The sequence below is a fragment of the Neophocaena asiaeorientalis genome, unplaced genomic scaffold (genome assembly GCF_003031525.2).
Source record: "Neophocaena asiaeorientalis asiaeorientalis breed wild unplaced genomic scaffold, Neophocaena_asiaeorientalis_V1.1 scaffold773, whole genome shotgun sequence".
NCBI classification, from domain to species: Eukaryota; Metazoa; Chordata; class Mammalia; order Artiodactyla; family Phocoenidae; genus Neophocaena; species Neophocaena asiaeorientalis.
This window is the reverse complement of record NW_020172815.1, coordinates 467,205-489,421: the sequence shown is the minus strand read 5'-3', so window position 1 is coordinate 489,421 and position 22,217 is coordinate 467,205. Positions and strand designations below refer to the sequence as shown.

The window sequence follows — 22,217 nt, the reverse complement described above, 5'->3', positions numbered from 1 at the left end:
GTGTTATGGTTGGACCTGGGACAGGCCTTGTGGGGACACAGAGAGAATGGAGGAGTCCTCCTGAGGTTGTGGGGACAAAGAATTATCCATGTGTGTCACTTAAGGGACCAGCCTGTGCATAAACTATCTCCTAAGCCTCTCCCGTTTTGCCTTGGGGGAGGTCTGGTACACTGGGGCGTGCTATCAAGCTTTCCAGACCTGGATTCACATGCCAGCAATTACCGTGAACTAGTTTTGGGACTCTAGGCAAATCCCTTTCTTTACCTCTGTGACCTTTGCATTCCTCATCTGTAAAACAGAGATTAGAAATTCTGTTTCCCGTATAGAATAGCTCTGAGCATGACAGAAAGGAGCCCCTGGCATACTCTTAGTCCCATTAGCAACCAGCCAGGCTCTGCCTGGCCTCCCACCACCAACATTAGCAGCACCTCCAGTACTTGTGGGCACTGCATACCCTTCCAGAGTTGCCGAGGTATCCCTGGGGAAGACCACAGGCGCTCTGAGACCTGGAGCGGACACACTGATAGGGTGTTGTACAGCTCAGAGACTGAGTCCTCAGGGAGGCCCCTGTCCAGGCTTTGGGAGTAAGCTTGAAGGGGCAGGCACCAGTGAGACTGGCTGCTCTGGCATCTCCCAAAGGCTCAGGATTCCACCCTGTCTCCTGCTTCTTCTCTCCATGTCTGAGTGGGACTTGGTGGGGAGGGGTGTGTGTGTGTGGGGGGTGTCACCTCTAATGGCTTCCTTCAGTGTCCCAAGGCAGCAGCCAGAGCTGGGTGAGGGGTGTCACCGGCACCCTCCATGTGGGGCAGAGCTTTGGACAGCTCTGGATTACAGCCAGGAGTGACCGCCCTGAGGGACTCCTCCCTTCCTGTCCACTTCTTCCAGTCTGTCGTCTACTGCCACGGAGGGCGCGTCGGCTTCTTCCAGGGAGACATCCGCCTCCTCTCAGATGACATGAAGGCTCTGTGTCCCACCATCTTCCCTGTGGTCCCACGACTACTGAACCGCATGTACGACAAGGTGAGCTCTGCGGGGAGTCTCTGGCCAGGCTGAGCAGCTGCATATCTGCTTGTTTGGACAGAGGCTGGAGCCCCAGGCAGGCTTTCTACACCACCAGCCCCAAGTCCTGGAAATTGCCTCTTCTCTTGTATTCTCTGACTGTCACCCCTCCTTCTCCTGTTTTCTTCCTATTCTCCAAAACCCTGGTTGGGAGATTTTGGGAGGAGGGCTTCTTTCCCAACAACGTGCCTGGGCCTTGGTAGCGTTAACCTTTAGCTGGATGTCACACATTCAGTGACCTCCTGCAGGGGCAGAAATAGAGTGTGGCTTCTCTGCTGGCCAATCTAGGCCTTCTTCCTGGGGGTGTATCTAGAGGTGGGACCTGCAGTCTTTACAGCTGTTTCCAACTTCTGTTCCTCAGATCTTCAGCCAGGCAGACACATCATTAAAGCGCTGGCTCCTGGAATTTGCAGCAAAGCGTAAACAGGCTGAGGTCCAGAGTGGAATCATCAGGAATGATAGTATCTGGGATGAACTCTTCTTTCATAAGATTCAGGTAAGAAAATGAACAAGTGATGATAGAGTGGCACCCAAGTGTCCAATGGGTGACCTTACAGAAGAATTAGAGAAGTTCATCCCAATGGTGTGTAATCTTATAAAACAGTAACTTTTTGCTAATGAAATCAAAGCTTAAGCTACCACTGAAATTTTAAAGGACCCATTTTTGTTCATTGGAGATGTGTTATATTTGCCAAAGGCAACCAGCAAGGAGGACTCCTGGAAAGTAAGTTCCTTGACCTCTATAGGCAGTAGGGCAGCTTTGCCCTTGGGTAGTCAGATTCACCAAGCAAGCAGCTCTTGGGGCTCGAAGATTCTCTTGCCCCTCCCTGTAACCTTGGCCACGGTGGCTTTCCAGTAGCACAAGGTTCTAGCCAGATGACCAAGAATCTTCCTTTCCCTCCGTGTTTCCCATCTCTTCAGCCTCTCCTAAACCAAGCTGTTTATGAATTACTCATTCCTGTCTCCTCACTAAAGTTTTAAAGCTGTGCATTACTCAAAGAACTTGTAGTTAATGTGTACCAGTACTCATTTTTCCTTACTACTCTATTTTTAGCTATGAAAATTAATATTTAAAATCTTTTGGCTCGGGGCTTCCCTGGTGGCACAGTGGTTGAGAGTCCGCCTGCCGATGCAGGGGACACGGGGTCGTGCCCCGGTCCGGGAAGATCCCACATGCCGCGGAGCGGCTAGGCCCGTGAGCCATGGCCGCTGAGCCTGCGCATCCGGAGCCTGTGCTCCGCAACAGGAGAGGCCACAACAGTGAGAGGCCTGCATACCGCAAAAAAAAAAAAAAATCTTTTGGCTCAACTTACAGAAACAAAGTGTTTAAAAAATTCTTTGACCTCTGCAGTGCATAGTAAATAGCTCATGGCATTGATTTAGAAATGAAAAAAGGCCATGCCATTAAGGTGGAAGTGGGAAGAAATTGTCCTCAGTAATTGTATTGGATGCTTGCAAATGATGGGAGAGTGAGGGAACAGCTGTGTATTTTAAGAAAGGGAGAACCAAAATTATAGAATGCCACACAGATTAATGGCCCTTATCTCAAAATACATAAAAGAGTTCGCCATATTGTGGGTTGGATTGCAAAGCTGATTGGGCTGATTCCTTTGGAAGAAGGGGGCTTCCTCAGCTCATGTGTTGTACAGCCTCAGGCGGCCTCTCTGATCCCAATCCTAGGGTCCAGGTAGGGTACAGCTGCTGAACGTTGATGTTAGGTGAGGCCCAGGTGCGCTACACTCCACTTGCCACAGCACAGACTCTGGCAGGTTCTTCTCTCTTCCCACAGGCCAGTCTTGGTGGGTGCGTGCGGATGATTGTTACTGGAGCAGCCCCCGCGTCACCAACGGTCCTGGGATTCCTCCGGGCGGCTCTGGGGTGCCAGGTATTTCCTTTATGTGGCCTTCCCTGGGGGCAGTGGGGTGAGTGTTAGGACAGGGCAGGAAACCCATTATACCCTCTACTGTACAGAGAAATATTCTAGGGGCAAGATGTTTGTGGAATAAAAGCTCCCTTCTCTGAAGATGTAAAAAGCCCAGGGTCACTGAAAGCCAAGAATACCTTGTGACATTGTGGAAAGCCCAGATGTGTGTCCACTCTGGGAGAAAACTGTATATGGATCATCAGTGTGCTGGAGAACCTGTCCCACACCTGTACCAGCATCTCTGCATTCTCCAGCCTGCAGGCTATTTCCCAGCCCAGAGAAGGAGCACGAGGGAGGGGGATAAAAGTTCATTTGTGTGTTTTTATTTGATTCAGTAGGTTTTGTCATTGCTAAAAAAATTCATTCCTTTATTTATCCATTCAATTAATGTTTGTCAGGTTCCTACTTATGCAGACTATAGTAACATAGTTGTGACTGGTGGGTTTTAAGTAAAGTAGGCACATCTACTTCATAAATGTGCATGCTTAAAATTTTATCCTTTAGAAGCCGTGGGCTTCTTGGGAATTCCCTGGCGGTCCAGTTGTTAGGACTCAGTGCTTTCACTGCCATGGGCTCAATCCCTGTCCTGGGGAACTAAGATCCTGCAAGCCGCCAAAAAAAAAAAAAAAGGAAGGTAAAAAGAAGCCATGGGCTTCTTACGCTGACTTCCTGTTCTACACCAACCAACATGAGCTGACCGCTCCTAAAGGCAGCTCTCCCACATGGTCTATTCATGCGAGCACATGGGGCTCTGAAGGGGAATATCTTACAGAGACAAAACCTTTATTGGATTTTAAAATGTTTGTCTTTAATACATATTATTCAAATTAGAAATAGAGTCAGTCGTTGAAAATAGGTTAGAAGTCTTTATCCCAAACCATATAACCTTATCTACTAAGTGTCTATGGTTAAAAATAGCATTTCTTCCAAGCAGAGTAGCTACGCCTGTTGTCTGTGTTCAGTTTCTCCTGAAGGTACCTACTTCCAGAGCACCTCCCCTCCCACCGTCCCCAGCATGGAGCAGCCAGATGCTCCGTGAGAGGTTAGCTGGCTGAAAAGGGCAGCCAGCTATCTGCAGGCAGGTGGGCACCTACAGTATGGTTTCTGTGTTTTGCTTGAAGGTTTATGAAGGTTATGGCCAAACTGAGTGCACAGCTGGATGTACCTTCACTACACCCGGGGACTGGACATCAGGTAGGATTGGCTGGAGATGTGGGAATGAGTTAGAACAGCAGGCTCTAAACTTCCTCATGGAAAGTATATTTACATGGGCACATAGGAAACAGCAGAAGAAACAGAAGAAAAACAATGATGGTAGTTTTGTCTGTGTTGTGGCATTATGGATCTGTTTCTTTTTGTTACATATTTTTGTATTTCCTACTATATTTTGTATTTTCCTATTTCTTTTATAAATAAATAGAAGTTATGTTAAAAAAAAAAAGTAATAGATCACAAAATACAGCTCCAGGTAGAAAAATGCCTATGATATCAATATATTGGATTTTCTAGTTTCTAAATATCACACAGTCTTGCTTACAGTCATTTCAGAATGAAGGAAGCAGGCTGTGAATTGGATATGATTTAGGAAGGAGAGGCAAGTTTATAGCAGCCAGTGCGCTGTTTCTTGAAGAGCCATTTCAGAGGCTCTTTGGAACTATGGTCTCCTGTGATAGCAACATCTAAAAGGCAGTGGCAACCTCAGAAAGGAGCAGCTACTATCCACACCCTCATTCTGAAGGGACCTATCTTTCAGGGCAAGGAGGAAGCAGTAGGTAGTCCATGTATTGGCTGTCACTAAACTTGGACCAAATACAATCATCTGAAAAATATTCAGCAAAAGAATTCTTCAGGATACCAACTTCCTCTGTGAGCCTGGAGCCACGCTTCACGCTTAAGTTTGCTCAACTACAAACTAGAAAATTTGGGATGATGTGCACAGAAAAAGAAATATGCTTAGTAGTGTAATACTATTTTCAGAGCACCTTGAGGCAGTCAGCAGAAACATGATAGGTGGATTCTAAATTGAAATTACATTTGGCAAAGTCAGGTACAGAAGTTTTATCTCCTTAAACTCTAGCTGAATAAAGCCTATCTTGTATGTGAAATTTTTGATCTCCCTACCACTGGCACCTTTACTACACGGACCATCTTCTGAGGTCCTGGCTCATTAACTTTGTTCTTGTTACTGCGATCATATTTACTGATCATTTACATGTATACCCTTCCTTTGGACACTTTCTTCCCTCTTATGATGTCCTGCATTTTCCTATGTGAGGCTTTTGAGGTTTTACCTTTTTTATGCATCCTTACCATAAAAACTTGCAAAGGTTATTGAGTATGAGAGGATCGGTATCTTTGTACAATATTATAAAAGATTTGGCGGTCTCTCATTTAAAAGAGAAACGAAAGTGTCACAGCCTGCTTTTTGTTTGTGTGGCTCACTTTATTTCAGGACCTTGGCCAGCATCTGCTTAAAAATCCTCCGCCTTGCCAGTGAATTGTGTAACAACCACAATTACTAGAAAATGACTTAGATGTAGTTTTGTGGTTGGAGTATATAAGACCAAGAAAATTTGCAGTCTTATTTGAGGGGGTGGGGTGGCGAGTTGCCTCATCCTTGTTTTTCATTTCAACAGTCTGGTGACTGGAAGAAAAAGCAATAATGACTATATTTTATGATCCCCAAACCAAAACATATGATCTGATGATGGGGAAAGTGTTTTAATATAAAAAAATCCTGACTATTTGGTTGGTGTGGGTATGAGCCTCCCCAGAGACCCTGTACAGGTTGGCTCTGGGCCATGTAAGCCTGGCCGGCTGTTTAAGAATCAGATGTAAAACAAAGGCCCAGCAGAGGTTGGCCTCTCTTTTCTCCAGAACTTTGTTTTATCATCAATGCTTGCTTGTGACAAACGCCCATCTAGAGGTGTATTGCTTTCCATCCACGATTCCCCACTTTGACCACTTGAGGGGTTTCACATGGCGTGGAGCATCTTCAGTGCCGAAATTGATCTGAACACTGACAAATGCACATTGTTCTGGTGTTCTAGGACACGTAGGAGCACCTCTGCCCTGCAATCATATCAAGCTCGTGGATGTCAAGGAACTGAACTATTGGACCAGCAAAGGAGAAGGAGAGGTAAACTTGAACGTTTAGCCATTCATGTTTGTGGATGCTCTACATGTAGCGAGGAAAAGAAAAAAAAATGGAAATGAAATTGTTTTCCTTTCACCCTATGTGTAAAGTCATTTCATATTATTGATTAATTTGACTCAACTGAATTGAGCATTTTATCTCCTGTTTATGAAGTAACCAACCCTCAAGGCTGGGACTGGGCTGGTCCAAAACAAGATTTGGGATTCGCAGACTGTTTTAAAAATCCATTTTTTTCTTAACTGGCACGGCTTGTTGCTGTGTATCTGTGCAGGCAGAAACATGACCATTTGAAAATAGGCCAGATGGGGTAGATAGAGCTGGCCTGTGCTTGTTCATTCCATGGGAGTAGATAGGAAAGCTGAGTGCCTGGTCATGAAGCAGGGGGCTCAAGCACCTCTGGTAGAATCAGCCAGCTTTCAGTATCTGATGAGACCCCATCCAGTGTCACAAAGCAGCGCATACTGAAAGCCGCAGTGTTCCTGAGGAAGAAGGGACGGCAGAGAGGTAGTTGGAGAGGACACTGCTTGAGAGAAGGCAGGAGACAGGTGAGAATGCTGGCGGCTATTCCTGTCCTCTGTTTCCATCACTGTAGTTTCCACAGTGGATTTCCTGAGGGATAGTGTACATTTTTCTACACATGCCTCGTGACAGCCTCATATCAGGATTCCTTATGCTGTGGGCTGAGAGAAACCGGGCATTTGTCCCTACAGATATGTGTGAGAGGACCAAATGTGTTCAAAGGTTACTTGAAAGATCCGGAGAGGACAAAGGAGGCCCTGGACGACGACGGCTGGCTTCACACTGGAGACATTGGGAAGTGGCTGCCAGTATGTATGTTTGGAACCATGGGCCTCCACACATGTTGGTGGTGGGGGTGTGTATAATCTGATTCACTCCAAGGCAGGAGTCTTTATATCCACCCTGACAAGTAATCATTCCAGAATACCTCTGGGAAATGGGAGGTTCTTCCTTACCTCGCCCCCAGAGCCTCCTCCTGCATCCTCCTGATGAAGGTGACAGGGATCTTCTGGGAGCGTAGAACTGGAGTTTGAGGCCTACCCCCTACCCTTAAGAGGTTTCCAGGAAGAGATCTGACAGTGTTCTGGAATCCGATGGGTGAAGTACAAGGAGCATGGGGCTTGTAACTCTGGGAGATCTGACGAAGGCAGGGCCTGGGAGCCCATGGACACTGGCCGCCAGCTGACAGGTGGCACTGAGCAGTGTGACGAGCTTGGAGCTGGGCAGGAGGATGCTGGCGTTCCTTTGTCTCTGCTAGCAGCTGCTCTCGTGACCTTGAGCAAAGCTTCATCCCTCTCTGGGGCTCTGTATTGACTCAGTTATAGAATAAGAAAGTAAGGCTACATGGCATTCTTTAGCGGTGGCCCCCAACTTTTAGCCCAAACCAGTAATGGTGCCTCATTCTGTCATTTGTAAAATGGAGGTGATATCATTGCTTACCTCTGTGGTCATTGTTGTAAGGAACAAATGAGATTATACCTGTAAAGCCCTTAGCACAATACCTGGCACACAGGAGATGCTTAGATGGAAACTATGACCAGAAAAAAACTATGTAACTGAAACCGAGAGCCTCCACCTGCAGCAGCCCACCCCAGGAAACCTTTCCTGTGTCTCTGGGAGATTGCTAAGATTTTGGGTGGAGTTCTGAGATGTTGAATTTATTGGACAGGTGAACGATGTTGAGCCCTCCAGGGGCCCTCTGGGCTGGTGAGCTGATTTGCCCCTGCTTGGAACTGCGCATTTCACTTTGAGACACCCTCACTCTTGCAGCAGACATGGATGTATCCCTGGGCCAGGGACTATGCTCAGGGGAGAGACACATCTTTAGACAGTTCCCAACCCAGTGTGATGGGCATGAGATGAGGGTCATGCTCACCTAGGGGAGAAAGACAAGCGCCTACTGGCTCTGAGTCTCAGCATTTAAGTCCTGTTCCAAGAGGAGAAGGGAGAGTGGGAAGGACAGTCAGGGCAGGAGTAATAGCATGTGCTAAGTAGAGAGACACTAGAGGTGTGAGGCAAGGAATTCTAACTGAGGGCCCGCAGATGTGGAGGAGGGAGGCTGGAGAAGCAGCAGGGCCCTGGACACTGGCAGAGGGTAGATTGTCCCATCAGCTAACGAAGCCTAGGCTTCAGCCTTCACTTGCGTAGGCCCCTTTCAAGGCTCTGCACTTCATTTTATATTATTTTTCTTAAAGGTGGGGGTCTCAAAACTGGAAAAAACTTGAAGTCCCACAAAACTCTGGATCTGCCACTGATGCCCTGTAACTTGGATGAAACCACCCACCTTGCAGGGTGTTGTGAGAAGCAAGTAAATTGATTCATGTGAAGCACCTAGTGCTGTGCCTGAACTCAGAGCCTAAGGCAGTAGGCAGGCAGTCTGTGGGAGTCAGCTTTTAAAATTATTGCTATTTTGAAATAGTATTAGACAGATCAAGGAAAAGGTCTAAGTGATCCAGAAAGACCTGGTTTAAGTCCTGGTTCTCCCACCTCCTAGCTGTGTGGCCTTGGAGGCGTTAACTGACCTCTCTAATCCTCACCTTCACCATTTATGAAATGGAGGTGATGACAACCAGCTCATGGGGTGCCACGAGGACCAAAGAGGCCAGTGTAGGGAAAGGCTCTGATGTCCAGCCTGGATTTTGAGCAAAACAAGGCCTGCTTGTTTTTCTCTTCTGGCGAGACTACTCTGGTTCTGATGATTGAACAGATACAGCAGGGCCAGAGTGTGTGCACATGTTCAGTAAGGAAGTGGTTTTGATGGAGGAGGAGGTGTCTGTGAGAAGGATTTATGAGTGAGGACAGATGAGCCTGACTGCTGGAAGTCCCAGGAGAGGCCAGTGGCAAGGCCATCTCCAGGTTTGGGGCTTGGGAAATGGGACAGGCTTGAGGAGGAGAAGGATGAGCTTCCTTTAGGGCATGTTGCATCGTGCAGGGAAAAGGGCCTGGTTTTTGTAGAGTTTGGAGGATAGTGAGGTTCTGGGTCTGGAACTCAGTGAAGAGCTCTGGCTGGAAGCTCAGACATATATGCAGGAGTGGCCACTTAGGAGATAAATGGTGGTCACCTCAAGGAGCATCGTCAGTGAAGGTGAGGAAGTTGCAACATTCAAGGAGAGAGCCAAAGGAGAGAGACCCACCTATTCACCTTGGAAATTCAAAAAGTTTTGAAGGGAGGCAGGGAGGTGAGTGGGGTTCCTGGAGGCCAGGGGCACAAGCACTCACTGCCCAAGGGGTGGCCTGCCTGCTGCAGAGGTCCTGGAGGGAGAGGGCTCCTAATGCCACCTGGGGTCCTCTGCCAGAGCTGTGCTATGTGCTGAAGGATGGAGAGGCTGCTCTTTGGGAGTGGTGGCCTAAGCATGGTTCAAGGGGGAGAATCTGAAGATGCTGCTGAGAAAAGCGACAGCTGGAGCGAGGGCCTGGGTGAGAGGAGCCCTGATGGGAAGGTGGGTGGCCTCCTGAGGAGGAGGGCACCTGTTGCTGGGCACCAGGTTGGCAGGGGTGGGAGGGGGAGTAGGGCACATGGTGAGGGTACAGGACAGTGGGCACTCAGGGCCCAGCAGAGCTTGGGAGCCATCCACCCTTGTGCACGGTGTCCCTCTCCAGCCGTGCAGTGGCTCCATGAGAGCAGAGATGTCAGGTGCACGAGCAGATCTGGTGGGACTTGCAGGGTGAGACCGGGCGTTGGAGAGGTGAGGGGCTATGGCACTAATGAGTGAGGGGCTCAGGCTTGGGAATGCCGCCATTTTATGAAGCTGCTTGTCCAATTCCACAGGCTGGAACTCTTAAAATTATTGATCGGAAGAAGCACATATTTAAACTTGCTCAGGGAGAATATATTGCCCCCGAGATGATTGAGAACATCTACATCCGGAGTGAGCCTGTTGCACAAATGTATGTCCATGGGGACAGCTTAAAGGTGAGTCCCCTAGGCCTCAGCCCTCCCACACGTACTTTGGGCCTGATGAGTACTCTGGGAGTGGTTTCCTAAGTAACTGGTATTTGATTAAAGTGATGAACATTAATTTCCAATCAGATACTGGTATTCTCTGGTGTATAGGATCATGAGAGAAAATGCCTTTCTAAGGGAGAAATCTTAATTGCTTATAGTTTGGTAAATTGCAGTTAGGTAACTAAGTTGCTTAAAGTAGTAGTAATAACGTTCCCACTACTTTTAACTTATGCTCTGTCTACTTCCAAGAGGAATTTTGAGGTAATATGCTGAAGCAAGATTCAGGGTTTCTGCTGTTTTGATTTTGAAATACACATAAGAACTTTACAGATAAATAGGTGCAGTATTGCAAATAATGATACTGATGATATATCTTAATATATTAAGCTAATGTGCTAATATAGTACAGGATTAAATTATTTGAAGAGGATTTATATTTATTCTGCTTCCTGGTATCATTTAGATCTGAAGTCAGAAAGATCGCTGTGAATATATTCTGTGCTATCATTGGATTTATGTAATTAAAGACTATTAAATTATTTTTTAAGAAAATGATTTAAAAATTAAAATGGTGTTCTTAAAGAATGAGGACCATACTAATGAATCAATTTCAAAATGGTCTGGAAATCCTTAGAAATGTATGTGTTTTGGATTGTAGAGTTGGTTGATCAGTATCCTAAAGATGTACTCATTTAAGATTGGCATGAGAATCAAAGGTACATACAGGACTAACCTTACTGATTCCTAATCTTCTTAAGCTTATTTTTTATTAATAAAATTTTTACGAAGTTAGGGAAATATATCAGAAATATTCAAGAATATTTCTGTCAAGAATGTGTGATATGTTTCATAACATAAACATATACATATTTTTAGAAAAGAGTGGAGTCTGAGAATACCAAGAGATTAGTTTTAACGCTAGACCGCAAATAACCACTTTAAAAGCTTTTGTCCTAACTGTGTTTTCTTTTGGTGGGATCGCAGGCCTTTTTGGTGGGCATAGTCGTGCCCGACCCGGAAGTCATGCCCTCTTGGGCCCAGAAGAGAGGAATTGAAGGGACGTATGCAGAGCTCTGCACAAATAAGGTCTGTACCTTGGGGCTGTTCCCCAAAAGACTGCTGGACCTTCTGTGATACTGCATAACGAGAGGACATACAAAAACAGTAGCCCAAGTGAAATTTGAACCTATAGGGAAATTTCTAACTTTATTTTATAAATGGTAGGAATCCTAAACCAGAGGTTTGTCTTTTGTCATTGTTGTAGAAGGAGCTCATATCTCCTCTTAGAACACTTGATAAACTATTGAATTTTCCAGCCAGGAGACATCAGAGAAAGCTTGTCCAGCCCTGTTGTTTTGCAGCTTTCAGGAGAGTCCAGAGAGGGAGGCGGCTTGCCCAAAGCCACACAGCTGGTTAACAGCAGTGTCAGATGTGAGAATAGGCCTTCTGACTCACTGGCCCTGCTCTCTCCTAATGAGAGGTAGCTTTTATATCTACTGGGCTTAGAGAAACAGTCATGGAATTGAAAAAGGAGCACAGTTCTCCCTGCTTAGAACATTTGCCGCTCACACCTTCCGGAAGCCTTCTCCTGGCACATGCACTGTGCCAGGATCTCTGTGCCCTGACTCAGAGGATCTCTGTGCCCTGACTCAGCATCGGCCCCTCAGTCACATGATCTGTTTCTTAGCAGCAGCCATGAACCCTAGAGCTCCCACCAGGCCCTGGGCTCTTCTGGGGGTGACAGGGCCCCTGAGACTCACTAGGCTGACCAGAGGTCTGCTTTAAAAAACAAAATTGAGTGGTCCCTTAGCCTGTTGTTGGACACTCCTTAGGCCATGCGGGCACTTACTTGCCAGATGAGGGATGGTGATTGGCTTGCTGCCAGGGAGCGTCAGCCCTAGTTGGGGGTTTGAAAGGTGGGGGGAGTGTTGGTATGATTGCCAGTTGTACTTTGCTCACAACTCATTGATTCTTCTATCTCCATTTTGAAATGTGTTTTTGCCTTGTAATTTTACCTATATGGTTCAATTCAGGAGCTGAGGAAAGCCATTTTGGAAGATATGGTGAGGTTAGGAAAAGAAAGTGGACTCCATTCTTTTGAACAGGTAACTGTTACCTTCTCCATACTTGTTACTGCCCTTTATGCAGGGATGAGAATTAAAGTAACCAACAGTGACCCTGACCTAGATTCCCTATCCTCCACGCTGTGGCCTGCAGGCAGGCTGTGTACCAACGGACCCCAGAAGGCCTGTTCTAAGCTGACTTTGCAACAGCCTGCATCCTAACTAAAATCGGTCGTAGGCTGAGTGAGACTGTGCTTATTGTCCTCATAATCACAGATGTTCATAAAGCTGAAATATTACCCTAGCCATAACTGGTACAGCATGTCTACATGGTGTGTCTCCAAGCTGCGTGCAGTACTCAAGACCAGAGTCCTGTCTTATTTTTATTTTTATGGGGACTGTCTTCTTGGCTGCAGCAGGCAAGCTTACTTGCTAGGACATCAGAAAGATTGCACTCCTGGGGTCAGTGATCTGTCAGCCCAGCATGCCCTGAACAAAGAGGAGGAAACAAAGAGTGTGTTGGGAGTGGACACAGCAGACCTCTAAGACTTTCCGTCTTTGCAAGGTTGGGGTTCTTTTTTGTAACTGAGTTCATAAGCGTACTTGGTCCTACTTACACATGCCATTTATAATCCTCTTTAGTCACAAATTCAAAAAGAAAAATTCTTCAAACAGAAAAATATTAATATGCTGATTTTTAAAAATTTCCTAGTATGTATTTAATATAATTGTTTTTCATAAAATGATTCTCCAACAGTGTCCCCAAATATAGTATTAAGGATCTGCAAGGTTTATGAGAATTTTAAATTTTATCTGTTCTTTTTTTTTTAAATATAAATTTATTTATTTATTTATTTTTGGCTGTGTTGGGTCTTCGTTGCTGCGCACGGGCTTTCTCTAGTTGCAGCGAGCGGGGGCTACTGTTTGTTGTGGTGCGCGGGCTTCTCACTGTGATGGCTTCTCTTGTTGCGGAGCATGGGCTCTGGGGCACTTGGGCTTCAGTAGTTGTGGCACACGGGCTCAGTAGTTGTGGCTCACGGGCTTAGTTGCTCCGCGGCATGCGAGATCTTCCCGGACCAGGGCTTGAACCCGTGTCTCCTGCATTGGCAGGCAGATTCTCAACTACTGCGCCACCAGGGAAGCCCCTTTGTATATGTTCATTTTGATGTTAACCTAAAAACATTTTTAAACCGGTTTTAAATATAAACCCTTACAGCAGTTGTTTGACAATTAGAAAACATTTCCACAGATTAAGACTTTTAATTTCTTAAGTTTCAAAGTGAGGAAATCTAAATATAGTTTCAGGGTTTGAGGGAATTGTTTTTCTTTTGAAATGGATCTTTACATTAATCTAGCTTGAGAGAAACTGCTTTACCCTCATCCGTCAGTGTGTTTTAGGGCAAATAAGCCCTGGATGAATAAATCCTTATTTTTAAAAATTATAAAATCTGAGGCATTCAGGCAAGTTATATTTATCTTTCTGAATGCAAGGTCATTTCTGGCATGATAATTAAATTTCTAAATTTGCTAAAACTGACTTCATTGCTCTTCCATTACGGGGAGCTGTGTGACTGTAGATGTGATCCTGTAGAGCAGGCACCACAAATGAGTGGTTGGAGACCTGGTTGATCTGGGCTCTCTATTACCTGAATGGATGGCTGTAAGGGTGCTGGGGGTGCACTGGGGATCCTGCGGATACCCTTGTGATTCCCAAGGCTTGCATGCCCCCTGCTGGATGTGGGCTGCGTGATCTGCCTCAGAGCAGGTGGAGAATTCCTCTCCTTGGAAAAGACTACCACTCTTAAGCTTATGTTTAAAAGAAACCTTTGGTTAAGGTTCCAGTGTTAACCATTGCTCAAGTTAGAGCTTTTACTGAGAGGACACGTATTCTTGACTTTCCATACGCCTTAAGCAGAGTTTCTGCTCTAATAATCGGCCCTCCCTCGCCATGGTAACCTTAAATACAGAGAAGTCATGTGGCATCCCAAAGGCCTGAGTTTTATTGCCAAGGCTGTTACCTCTTCATTTTCTCTGTTCTCATTCTCCTCTTTGTTGGTGTGTGCTCCTAGTTGTGTTCCAAAGCTCAACATAAATTACTTGAGTTAATCCATAATCTATTGTCAGCTAGTCCTTTTCCCTTTTTGCATAGATATCCAAGCCCAAGGCTTAAATCATTCAACAGAAGCTTTAGGAGTTCAGACTTACTGGGCAGCATTGATCTGAATGAAACTTTGAATTAGATGAAAAATTAATGTAATTTGATTTCCAGAAACAGACAATTCCTAGAACTAGGCCAACCATTATCAATTTATGGAGATTTAATGAGTAGATAAGAAGCATTTAAAATAACTGTTACCAATAATTAAAATATGTAGGTTCTTGTGAAGTATCTGAGCATACTTAACTGTGATTTAACCTTTTTTTTTGACATTTCTATGCCTTATTAGTTTGCATAGGCATATAAAATACAAAGTGAACTTTGAAACTTGACAGTTTTCAAATTCGGACTGCAAAGCCCTTGCTAAATATATTTTACTGTATTTCTTGTCATTGAAATGAATACTTACGTAATCAATTTACCTTTAAATCAGAAATGAATTGAACATTTCCCTAATTTAAAATTTTAAAATTTCTCTTGTCCTAAATTATTCACTCTGTGTTTATTATCTACAAGCAATATTGTGTGTTAAAGTGTTTCACAGAGTAATACCATTGAAAGATTTTAAATAGTTTTTTTTCAGAATTATGAAAATTTCTATGCTTTAATGAGTTGGGATACATTGACATTTTTGAGGCATTATATTCCAATATAATATTTAAATGTTATAGTATCTTTAAATTTAAAAAAAACTATAGAATCACTTTTCTGTGACAAGAGTGTAGTTTCAGAAAGGGAGGTAACATTAAGCATCTCCTTCCTTCTTTCCTCAACAAAAACTTTGCTTATTGCAAACTGGAAAACAAGTTTTATGTTGTGTTAGGCATAAAGGGAGACTAAAGACTCTCGTTCCTTTTTCCCCCCATAATTCAACAGTTTGGTTTTATTAGAAAATATGTAATTATTTATAAAAAATGAAAATTCGTTTTACCATTGGTTTACTTCTGAAAATAAACTAACTATAGGTTTTGGGGCCCACAGTTAAGGTCAGTTAAAGAACTGTTTTGACTCATTTTTTTCCCACTTACTGATTAGACTTTTAGTCACTGGCGCAATTTGTATAGGTATTTTCATGGAAGAATTTAAATAGAGCCAGGGCTGTAGGTCAGACTGGAGCAGGGACTGGCAGTAGTGCCACTCTGATCTGCTCACTAAGTGGCTGAAAGGTGAGCTGAGTGCCATATTACTTGGCTTCCCTCAACACTGTATTTAATTGTGTTTCCTCTCCTCAGGCAGAGACTATGTTGTAGAGAGCCACATTGAACTGCAGATGCCCCAGTCAGCACTTTAGCCCTGCTACAGGTTGCTGGTTTGACAGATACTCAAAATCTACCAGCAGATGCAGTTCTTTCTTCCTAAGATCATAGTGTTTTCTTTTACATTCTACTTACCATCTAAATAGTGTATGTAGCTCTCCCTATGAGAGTCGTCTTCCCTGTACTGTATTGTTTGAAGCTTCTGCTTGTCACTGCTGTATTTTCAAAGGTGTTCTCCCAAGTCCCTGTACTGAACATAGATTCTTGTCTCAATTACACATGTTCTCCACATGCTGTTAGGAATGCAGATGAGCTGAAACCCAGGCTGCCAGGACACTTGTAGAAATTGTATCTTGGCATTGGCATCTCCTATAAAATTATATTATTAATTTCATTTACAGAAGAAGGTGGATAGATCGTTTACACTTGCTAGAAGTCTTTATGTGATACTGTTTCTATCAGAAAGGAACTTTAAAAAAAAAATTAAGGGATATTAGCACTGCCAGTTTTTCATTTCATGGAGGTAAACATGAGTTACTAAGTTAAATCACTGTATCTAGGATTAAGTTTGATTTGGATTTTGTTCATATTTTCTTCAAGCTAGCTAGTTTTGTTATCAAATGGTGATTTCTGAACTTGAGTAGCAGAACTTAGATGACATCTTATGCACCTTAGGAGCACGCACAAAACATAAGAGCAGTGCTACTCCGGTAGGTTTGGGGCTTGAGCCAGAGCCTGTCTTCCACCTCCCACCCCTCAACCCAGCCCCCTCCCTCATCCCTCCCCCACCCCGCCTCCAATGCACTTCTGCCTCTCCCCCATCTCATCCCACCCGTGTCTGTCTACACTCCACCTTCACGCCCATCTCCACCTCTATACCCCCGCCCAGCAGAGGCCACTGCAGAACCCCTAGCTCTCAGTGCACTATGGTCTGAAAACGTCTCCCTTGGGACCTGTTTCCAGTGAATTTTGGATCCCCTAGGATGATTGATGTTTGATCAAAACAAATTAGGAAAAAAGTATATTCCAGAGGGTACAAAAACTGGCAGCCCTATTCCTTACCAAATCCTTGCTTCTTTGAGCATCAAAAACACTGAGAGAATTTTCTTTTTTTTAATTTTTTTTATTTTGCCATGAAAACAATTCAGAAAAATTTTATTTTATATTGGAGTTGAGAGAATTTTCAAACAAAACACTTTTTACAAGAACCTTAACAAATTTTGATAATGCCTCTTTTTAGCCAAGAGCCTCAGATTTCCAGTTATTTATGCTGGATATCCAAGTAGAAATCCTTTCAGTGTGTAAGGTAAAGTTGAGGCGGCTACCTGTAATGCTAGCTTTAATTTTAGCCTAGAGTCCAGTCCTCCCCTTCCCACCACACACGAATCCCTTAAAATGCTGTTCTTTTTATAGCAAAAGTGAATCCTTCATTTGAACAAATTTCTAAAGAGACAAAGATGAATCTCATTTATTAATGCTGTGCTCATTTGAAAATTATCACATTTTAAAATTACAAGCATGGGTTTAAAAAATGCCAGAATTTGTTAGAATTTTTCTTAAAAACTTTTTAAGAAGTAGAAAGTGTAGCTGTTTTAGGGGTCTTCTTTGTATATTGAGTCTTTGATCTGAAAAATCAGTGAATGCAATGGAGAATTTTCTGAGGAAAGACTTCTTTGTCATATTGCAATGCCCACCTGCCAGGACACTAGCATCACCAGGACACTCTGTTAGCATCAGAGATTTGGAAAACAATCACTGACATGTTGAATTTTTTGCAACTATTTGCATACATTGATTTTTTCCAATTTTAAAATTTTTGGTGGTTAAATACACATAACATAAAATTTACCATCTTAACCATTTTTAATGTGTGCAGTTCAGTGGCATTAATACATTCATAATGTTGTACAACCATCACCACCATCCATCTCTGTAACTCTTTTCATTTTGTAGAATGAAACTCTGTACCCCTTGAACAATAACTCCCAATTCCCTCCCTCCCCCCAGCCTCCAGAAACCATTTTACTTTCTGTCCCTATGACTTTGACTACTCTAAGTACTTGTGTTTTTGTGACTGGCTTATTTCACTTAGCCTAACGCCCTCAAAGTTCATCCATGTTGTAGCATGTGTCAGAATTTCCTTACTTTATATAAATAATATTCCATTGTATGTCTATGCCACATTTTGCCTATCCATTCATCTGCTGATGGACATTTGCGTTGCTTCCCTGTTTTAGCTATTGTGAATAATGCTGCTATGAACATGGATTTACAAATATCTCTTTGAGATCCTGCTTTCAATTCTTTTGGGTATATATTCCAGTTTCTCTATATCCTCACCAACACTTGTTATTTCTGTTTTCTGGATAATAGCCAGCCTAATGGGTGTGAGGTGGTGCATAGACTGATTTTTGAAATAAGTCATTTCCTGATTGTATCCATTGATTTTAATTAACAATTCTCATATGACAGTAACATATGCCACAGTAACCTTTCACTCTTGTTCTCCTGGCTTCTGTAACCCACACCCCCGTTCCTTTCTACTCCTCAAGAAACTCCTTCTCTGTCTCAAGCCCAGGCTGAAGCTGTGTCCTACATACTAATACTAATATATCCAATGTCCAAAAACCACTTGGATGTCTCAGAAGCATTTCAAACTTGACATGAATACTTGATCTTCCTGCCTCCAAAGAATCTTTCTGCTCCTCCTCCAGTTTTTCTGTTCAAGCAGAAATCTAGAGCCAGTCTTAAAATCTCTTTCTCTATCAATTACCCAAACCAATTGTAAGTCCTGTCCTTTCTACTCCCCAAATCTATTTCCATCTCCACAGCCAACTTTATAGCCTAAATCACCATCAATCTTGCCTTTTGACTGGTCTTCCAGCTTCCACTTTTACCTCATTTTAATCTCTCTTAACAGGGTAATCTTTCCAAAGATGCATTCTAGTACTGTCTCTCACTGTTTAAAAATTGTTTAAACAATTATGTCCAAAATCCCTACCTTGGCATGTTGATCCTTTGTAATTTGGCCCCAGCCTATCTCCACAGCCCCATCTCTTTCTTCTTCTTTATTTGTATCACCTGGTGCAGCCTATACTTGCGATGTCCCAAGTGTGTTTTGGCACATGTTGCCTCTGCCTAGAGCCATATAACAGCCTCTCCCTTCCCCTTGCTATCTTCATCTGGCCAAAGCCTACTTATCCTCCAGAGTTCAACTCAAGCATCCCTTTTCAATGAATCCTGCTCCAGAGACTGGGTTAGGTGCTATATCAGAAAGGCATTCAGCTCTAAAAGAAAACCCTCAGGGTCTTAAACACATAGGGTGTGTTTTTTTGGTGTTCTCACATAAGAAGTCCGAACATAGGCAGTCCAAGGCAGGTACAGGTTCTCAAAGACCTAGGCTCTGCCTATCTTTCCACCCTCCCTTCTTAGTATGTTGGCTTATCACTTTCTGTGGCTGCTACAGCTTTGGACATTGTCCATATTCAAGGAAGGAAAAAAAGAGAGTGGGTAGAAATAGGTATGTCTGAACCTTTTATTAGGAAAGCAAAAGCTTTCCCTTCTCACTAGCCACAGATGGATCTTATGACTACACCTTAGCTGCAAGGGAGCCTGGGAAATCAGGACATAGGATTGTCATACTTTACATAGAACATTTTGGCCCCAAACAAAACCTGGGATTTATTAGCGTGGAAGATAGGGAGTGATACTGGGAAAGCAACTGGCAACTGCTCGTCCCTATAGTAGTAGTATCATACTGCAGCATCCCTCATTAGATTGTAAGCTCCACGTGTGCAGAGATTGTGTCTTGTTCTTCTTTGTATCCCTGGTGCCTTACACTATACCTGACATATGGTAGTTGCTCAATAAATGCCAATTAAGCAAAACAACAAGTGAAAATATATATGTATTTAGCGCATATATTTTGAGTTAATTTTTTAAAGTCTATATATAGCAATTCATTTGCCATTTAATAATATGGATCTGTTGTCTCAACAAAATAATTGAATGTAGACCCAGTTGTCAGTCAGGATACAATTTCTTAGAGACACTGTCACTCCAGGATTCAGCTCAAGCCCAGATCATAAAATTCTGGTTGAATTGACAGTCACCCTTTCAGCTGGAATCTCACGTGGGAGGAGACTGCCCAGGCCCTCCCAGGTTAGTTCATCTATCTCTCTGGTCCCCCATTCAGGCTTGCAAAGAGACTTTGCATGAGGAGGCCTGGAATCTGCCTCATGGAAATAGGCAACACGAACACTAAGTCTGATCCCTCCATTCCTCCTTCCAATAATGTGATCACATTTTCTGGCAGAACTTTTTTTTTTTAACACAGACTCGTCATGTCCCCGCCTAGACTTTATATTTCTCCTGTGAATAGCACCACTGTCCATGCAGCCCTCCAAGCCGGAAACCTGGAAGTCCTCAAGGCTGCCTCCTTCTTTATTACATCCTGCCCATTTATCTCTAAATCGCTCTTAGAACTGCTTACTTGTCTCTGTCTCTGCCACTTCTGTAGGTGCAGGCCCTTATCTTCTTCTCTCCTGTGGATTGGTCAGGTCCTTCTGATTGGTTTCCCTGCTTCTAATCTTAACATTCTTAAAAGCCATCTTCACATTTCTCTTGGAGAGATCTTTATAAATTGTATATTCAGCCATGTCATTGTCCTGTATAAAAATCTCCTACTGTTTTCCTCTATAAACTGCCCCATCTACCACTTCAGCTTCATCTCTCACCCACTTTGCCTCCTACTTTATGTAACTACAACAGAAATCACTTGGATTTCCTTTTTCATACTCTGCCATTTCTCACTCCCATAGCTTTGTTCATAGGGTTGCCTCTGCCTGGAAATGCCCTTCTCCACCCACCTCTCCTCCTTTGCTGGTTAACTCTTACTCGTCCTTTAACACTCACCTGATTTGAGAAGGCTTCCCTGACTGCTCCTCTCTCTTCCCTGCCATAACTGAGTTAGGTGCCCTTCATCCTGTGTATACCGCATTGTCTAATAATTGCCCAGTGTGTCTGCTCTACTGGATTCCAGTGTGCACTCCCCGAGGGCAGGGGTGCTCATGATCCCCCTTTGTGTCCTCCGTGCCTGGCACAGAGTAAGGAACTAACTCATTTCTGTTGACTGGCTAAATGGAGGAGTAAGAAGGAAAAAAGGTGGCTTTCAGACATATCAAATAGGCTGAAATGTTATTAGGATAACTCTGACTTTTAAATAGGCATAGTGTTTTTATATCAATATTTCTATTCCCATATGCCTGTCTACTTTTATCATGTATGCTATGAATGCTGTGTTATATTCCTGATAAAGATGTATTCTGCATTTGGTTTTTAGGTTAAAGCCATTCACATCCACTCTGATATGTTCTCAGTTCAAAATGGCTTGCTGACACCAACACTAAAGGCTAAGAGACCTGAGCTGAGAGAGTACTTCAAAAAACAAATAGAAGAGCTTTACTCAATCTCCATGTGACGTTCAAGGGAAGTTCTTCTCAGTATAATGGACAATGTAGCAATATTATAGTTATTTTTTGAAAGTAATGTGTCAGAATGATGCAGCTGAAAATGAAAAGCACGTGACCTTATGACTGAGCCTCTTCCTGTCCCAAGAGGTCTTTAACAATATTTTCTCTCTCATCACCGAGTATACTTTATTTTTATTACAATGATATTGTAGTAAGCTGCTAAAAATATCACAAATGGCATTGTAAAAATCAAGACTTTTCTCAAGAACTGTGTACCACTAAAAGTAATATATTCTCAGTGTTCACAGAACCTCTATTAAACATAAAGGAAAAACATAACTGATATATTGTACTTAATTATTTGTGGAATAGTAACCAGGTACAGCAAATATCTAGGCAATGTGGACTACCTCATTCAATAACTGATGGTCAAAATCACAATTAAATCAGACTTAAAAAATTAAAACTAATACAGAATCATTCTGAAACAAAACATGATAGCTCACATTCTACATAACTTCAGATTCTTTAAACATAACAATCCTCATTGACGTGAAAAAATTTTCTCTCCAATTTTTACTTTTATTTATGAAGAATGCAAATTCAAGTATTCTTAAAACAAATGTATTTACATAACATTTTACAAAGATCTTTCAATACATTTTCTTATTTATTAAGCTCATTCAAATATTAAGGAGCTACCCAGAAAAAAATGTAATGTACAACTACTTCAAGGATAGTATGTGTATATTCATGGATGTCTTACCACATGAATTATAAAAGATGTCTGTTTGACTCTGCTCTGCAATGAATGGACCTTTAGGGAAGGCTTGGGAGAAGAAACCCAGAATTATTTCTCAGGGTGGGCAGCAATTAATGTACTGATGTTCCTTGCTGGGTTCTTCCAGTCTTTCCATTCTCAATGTGTCCATGCCAGGCCTGCGAAACCCACATGGCAATAATTCTGAACAGCTTCACTTTCTTCCAGTAAGAGATTATCACGGCAGGATGTAGGGAGGGGGGGATGTTATTTCCAAATGAAATAATTTTTCAACAACGTAAGTTTGAAGAACCTCTTCAGAATACCCCTAGAAAACTATTTACGTCCATCATAGATAAATATCTCCTTGGGAAATAATTTCATGCATAGAATCTCTAAACCCTT

General features: G+C 43.1%; 1 protein-coding gene across 9 annotated transcripts in view; it reads left to right on the top strand.

The window, feature by feature from the left end:
- Nucleotides 1-21,391, top strand: part of ACSL6 (acyl-CoA synthetase long chain family member 6) — a 57,829-nt gene extending 36,438 nt beyond the window's left edge. For 8 of the 9 annotated variants that reach the window (XM_024741663.1, XM_024741667.1, XM_024741660.1 and 5 more), the window contains 10 exons: nucleotides 886-1,020; nucleotides 1,421-1,555; nucleotides 2,849-2,944; nucleotides 4,105-4,177; nucleotides 6,034-6,122; nucleotides 6,851-6,967; nucleotides 9,928-10,071; nucleotides 11,089-11,190; nucleotides 12,138-12,209; nucleotides 20,923-21,391. In XM_024741663.1, the coding sequence (XP_024597431.1) occupies nucleotides 886-1,020; nucleotides 1,421-1,555; nucleotides 2,849-2,944; nucleotides 4,105-4,177; nucleotides 6,034-6,122; nucleotides 6,851-6,967; nucleotides 9,928-10,071; nucleotides 11,089-11,190; nucleotides 12,138-12,209; nucleotides 20,923-21,060 (1,101 nt within the window). In that variant the 3' untranslated portion in view covers nucleotides 21,061-21,391. Of the gene's footprint in view, nucleotides 1-885; nucleotides 1,021-1,420; nucleotides 1,556-2,848; nucleotides 2,945-4,104; nucleotides 4,178-6,033; nucleotides 6,123-6,850; nucleotides 6,972-9,927; nucleotides 10,072-11,088; nucleotides 11,191-12,137; nucleotides 12,210-20,922 lie in introns of those variants that run through there. The other variant, XM_024741668.1, reaches the window with a different exon arrangement.
- Nucleotides 21,392-22,217: the final 826 nt, after the last annotated feature.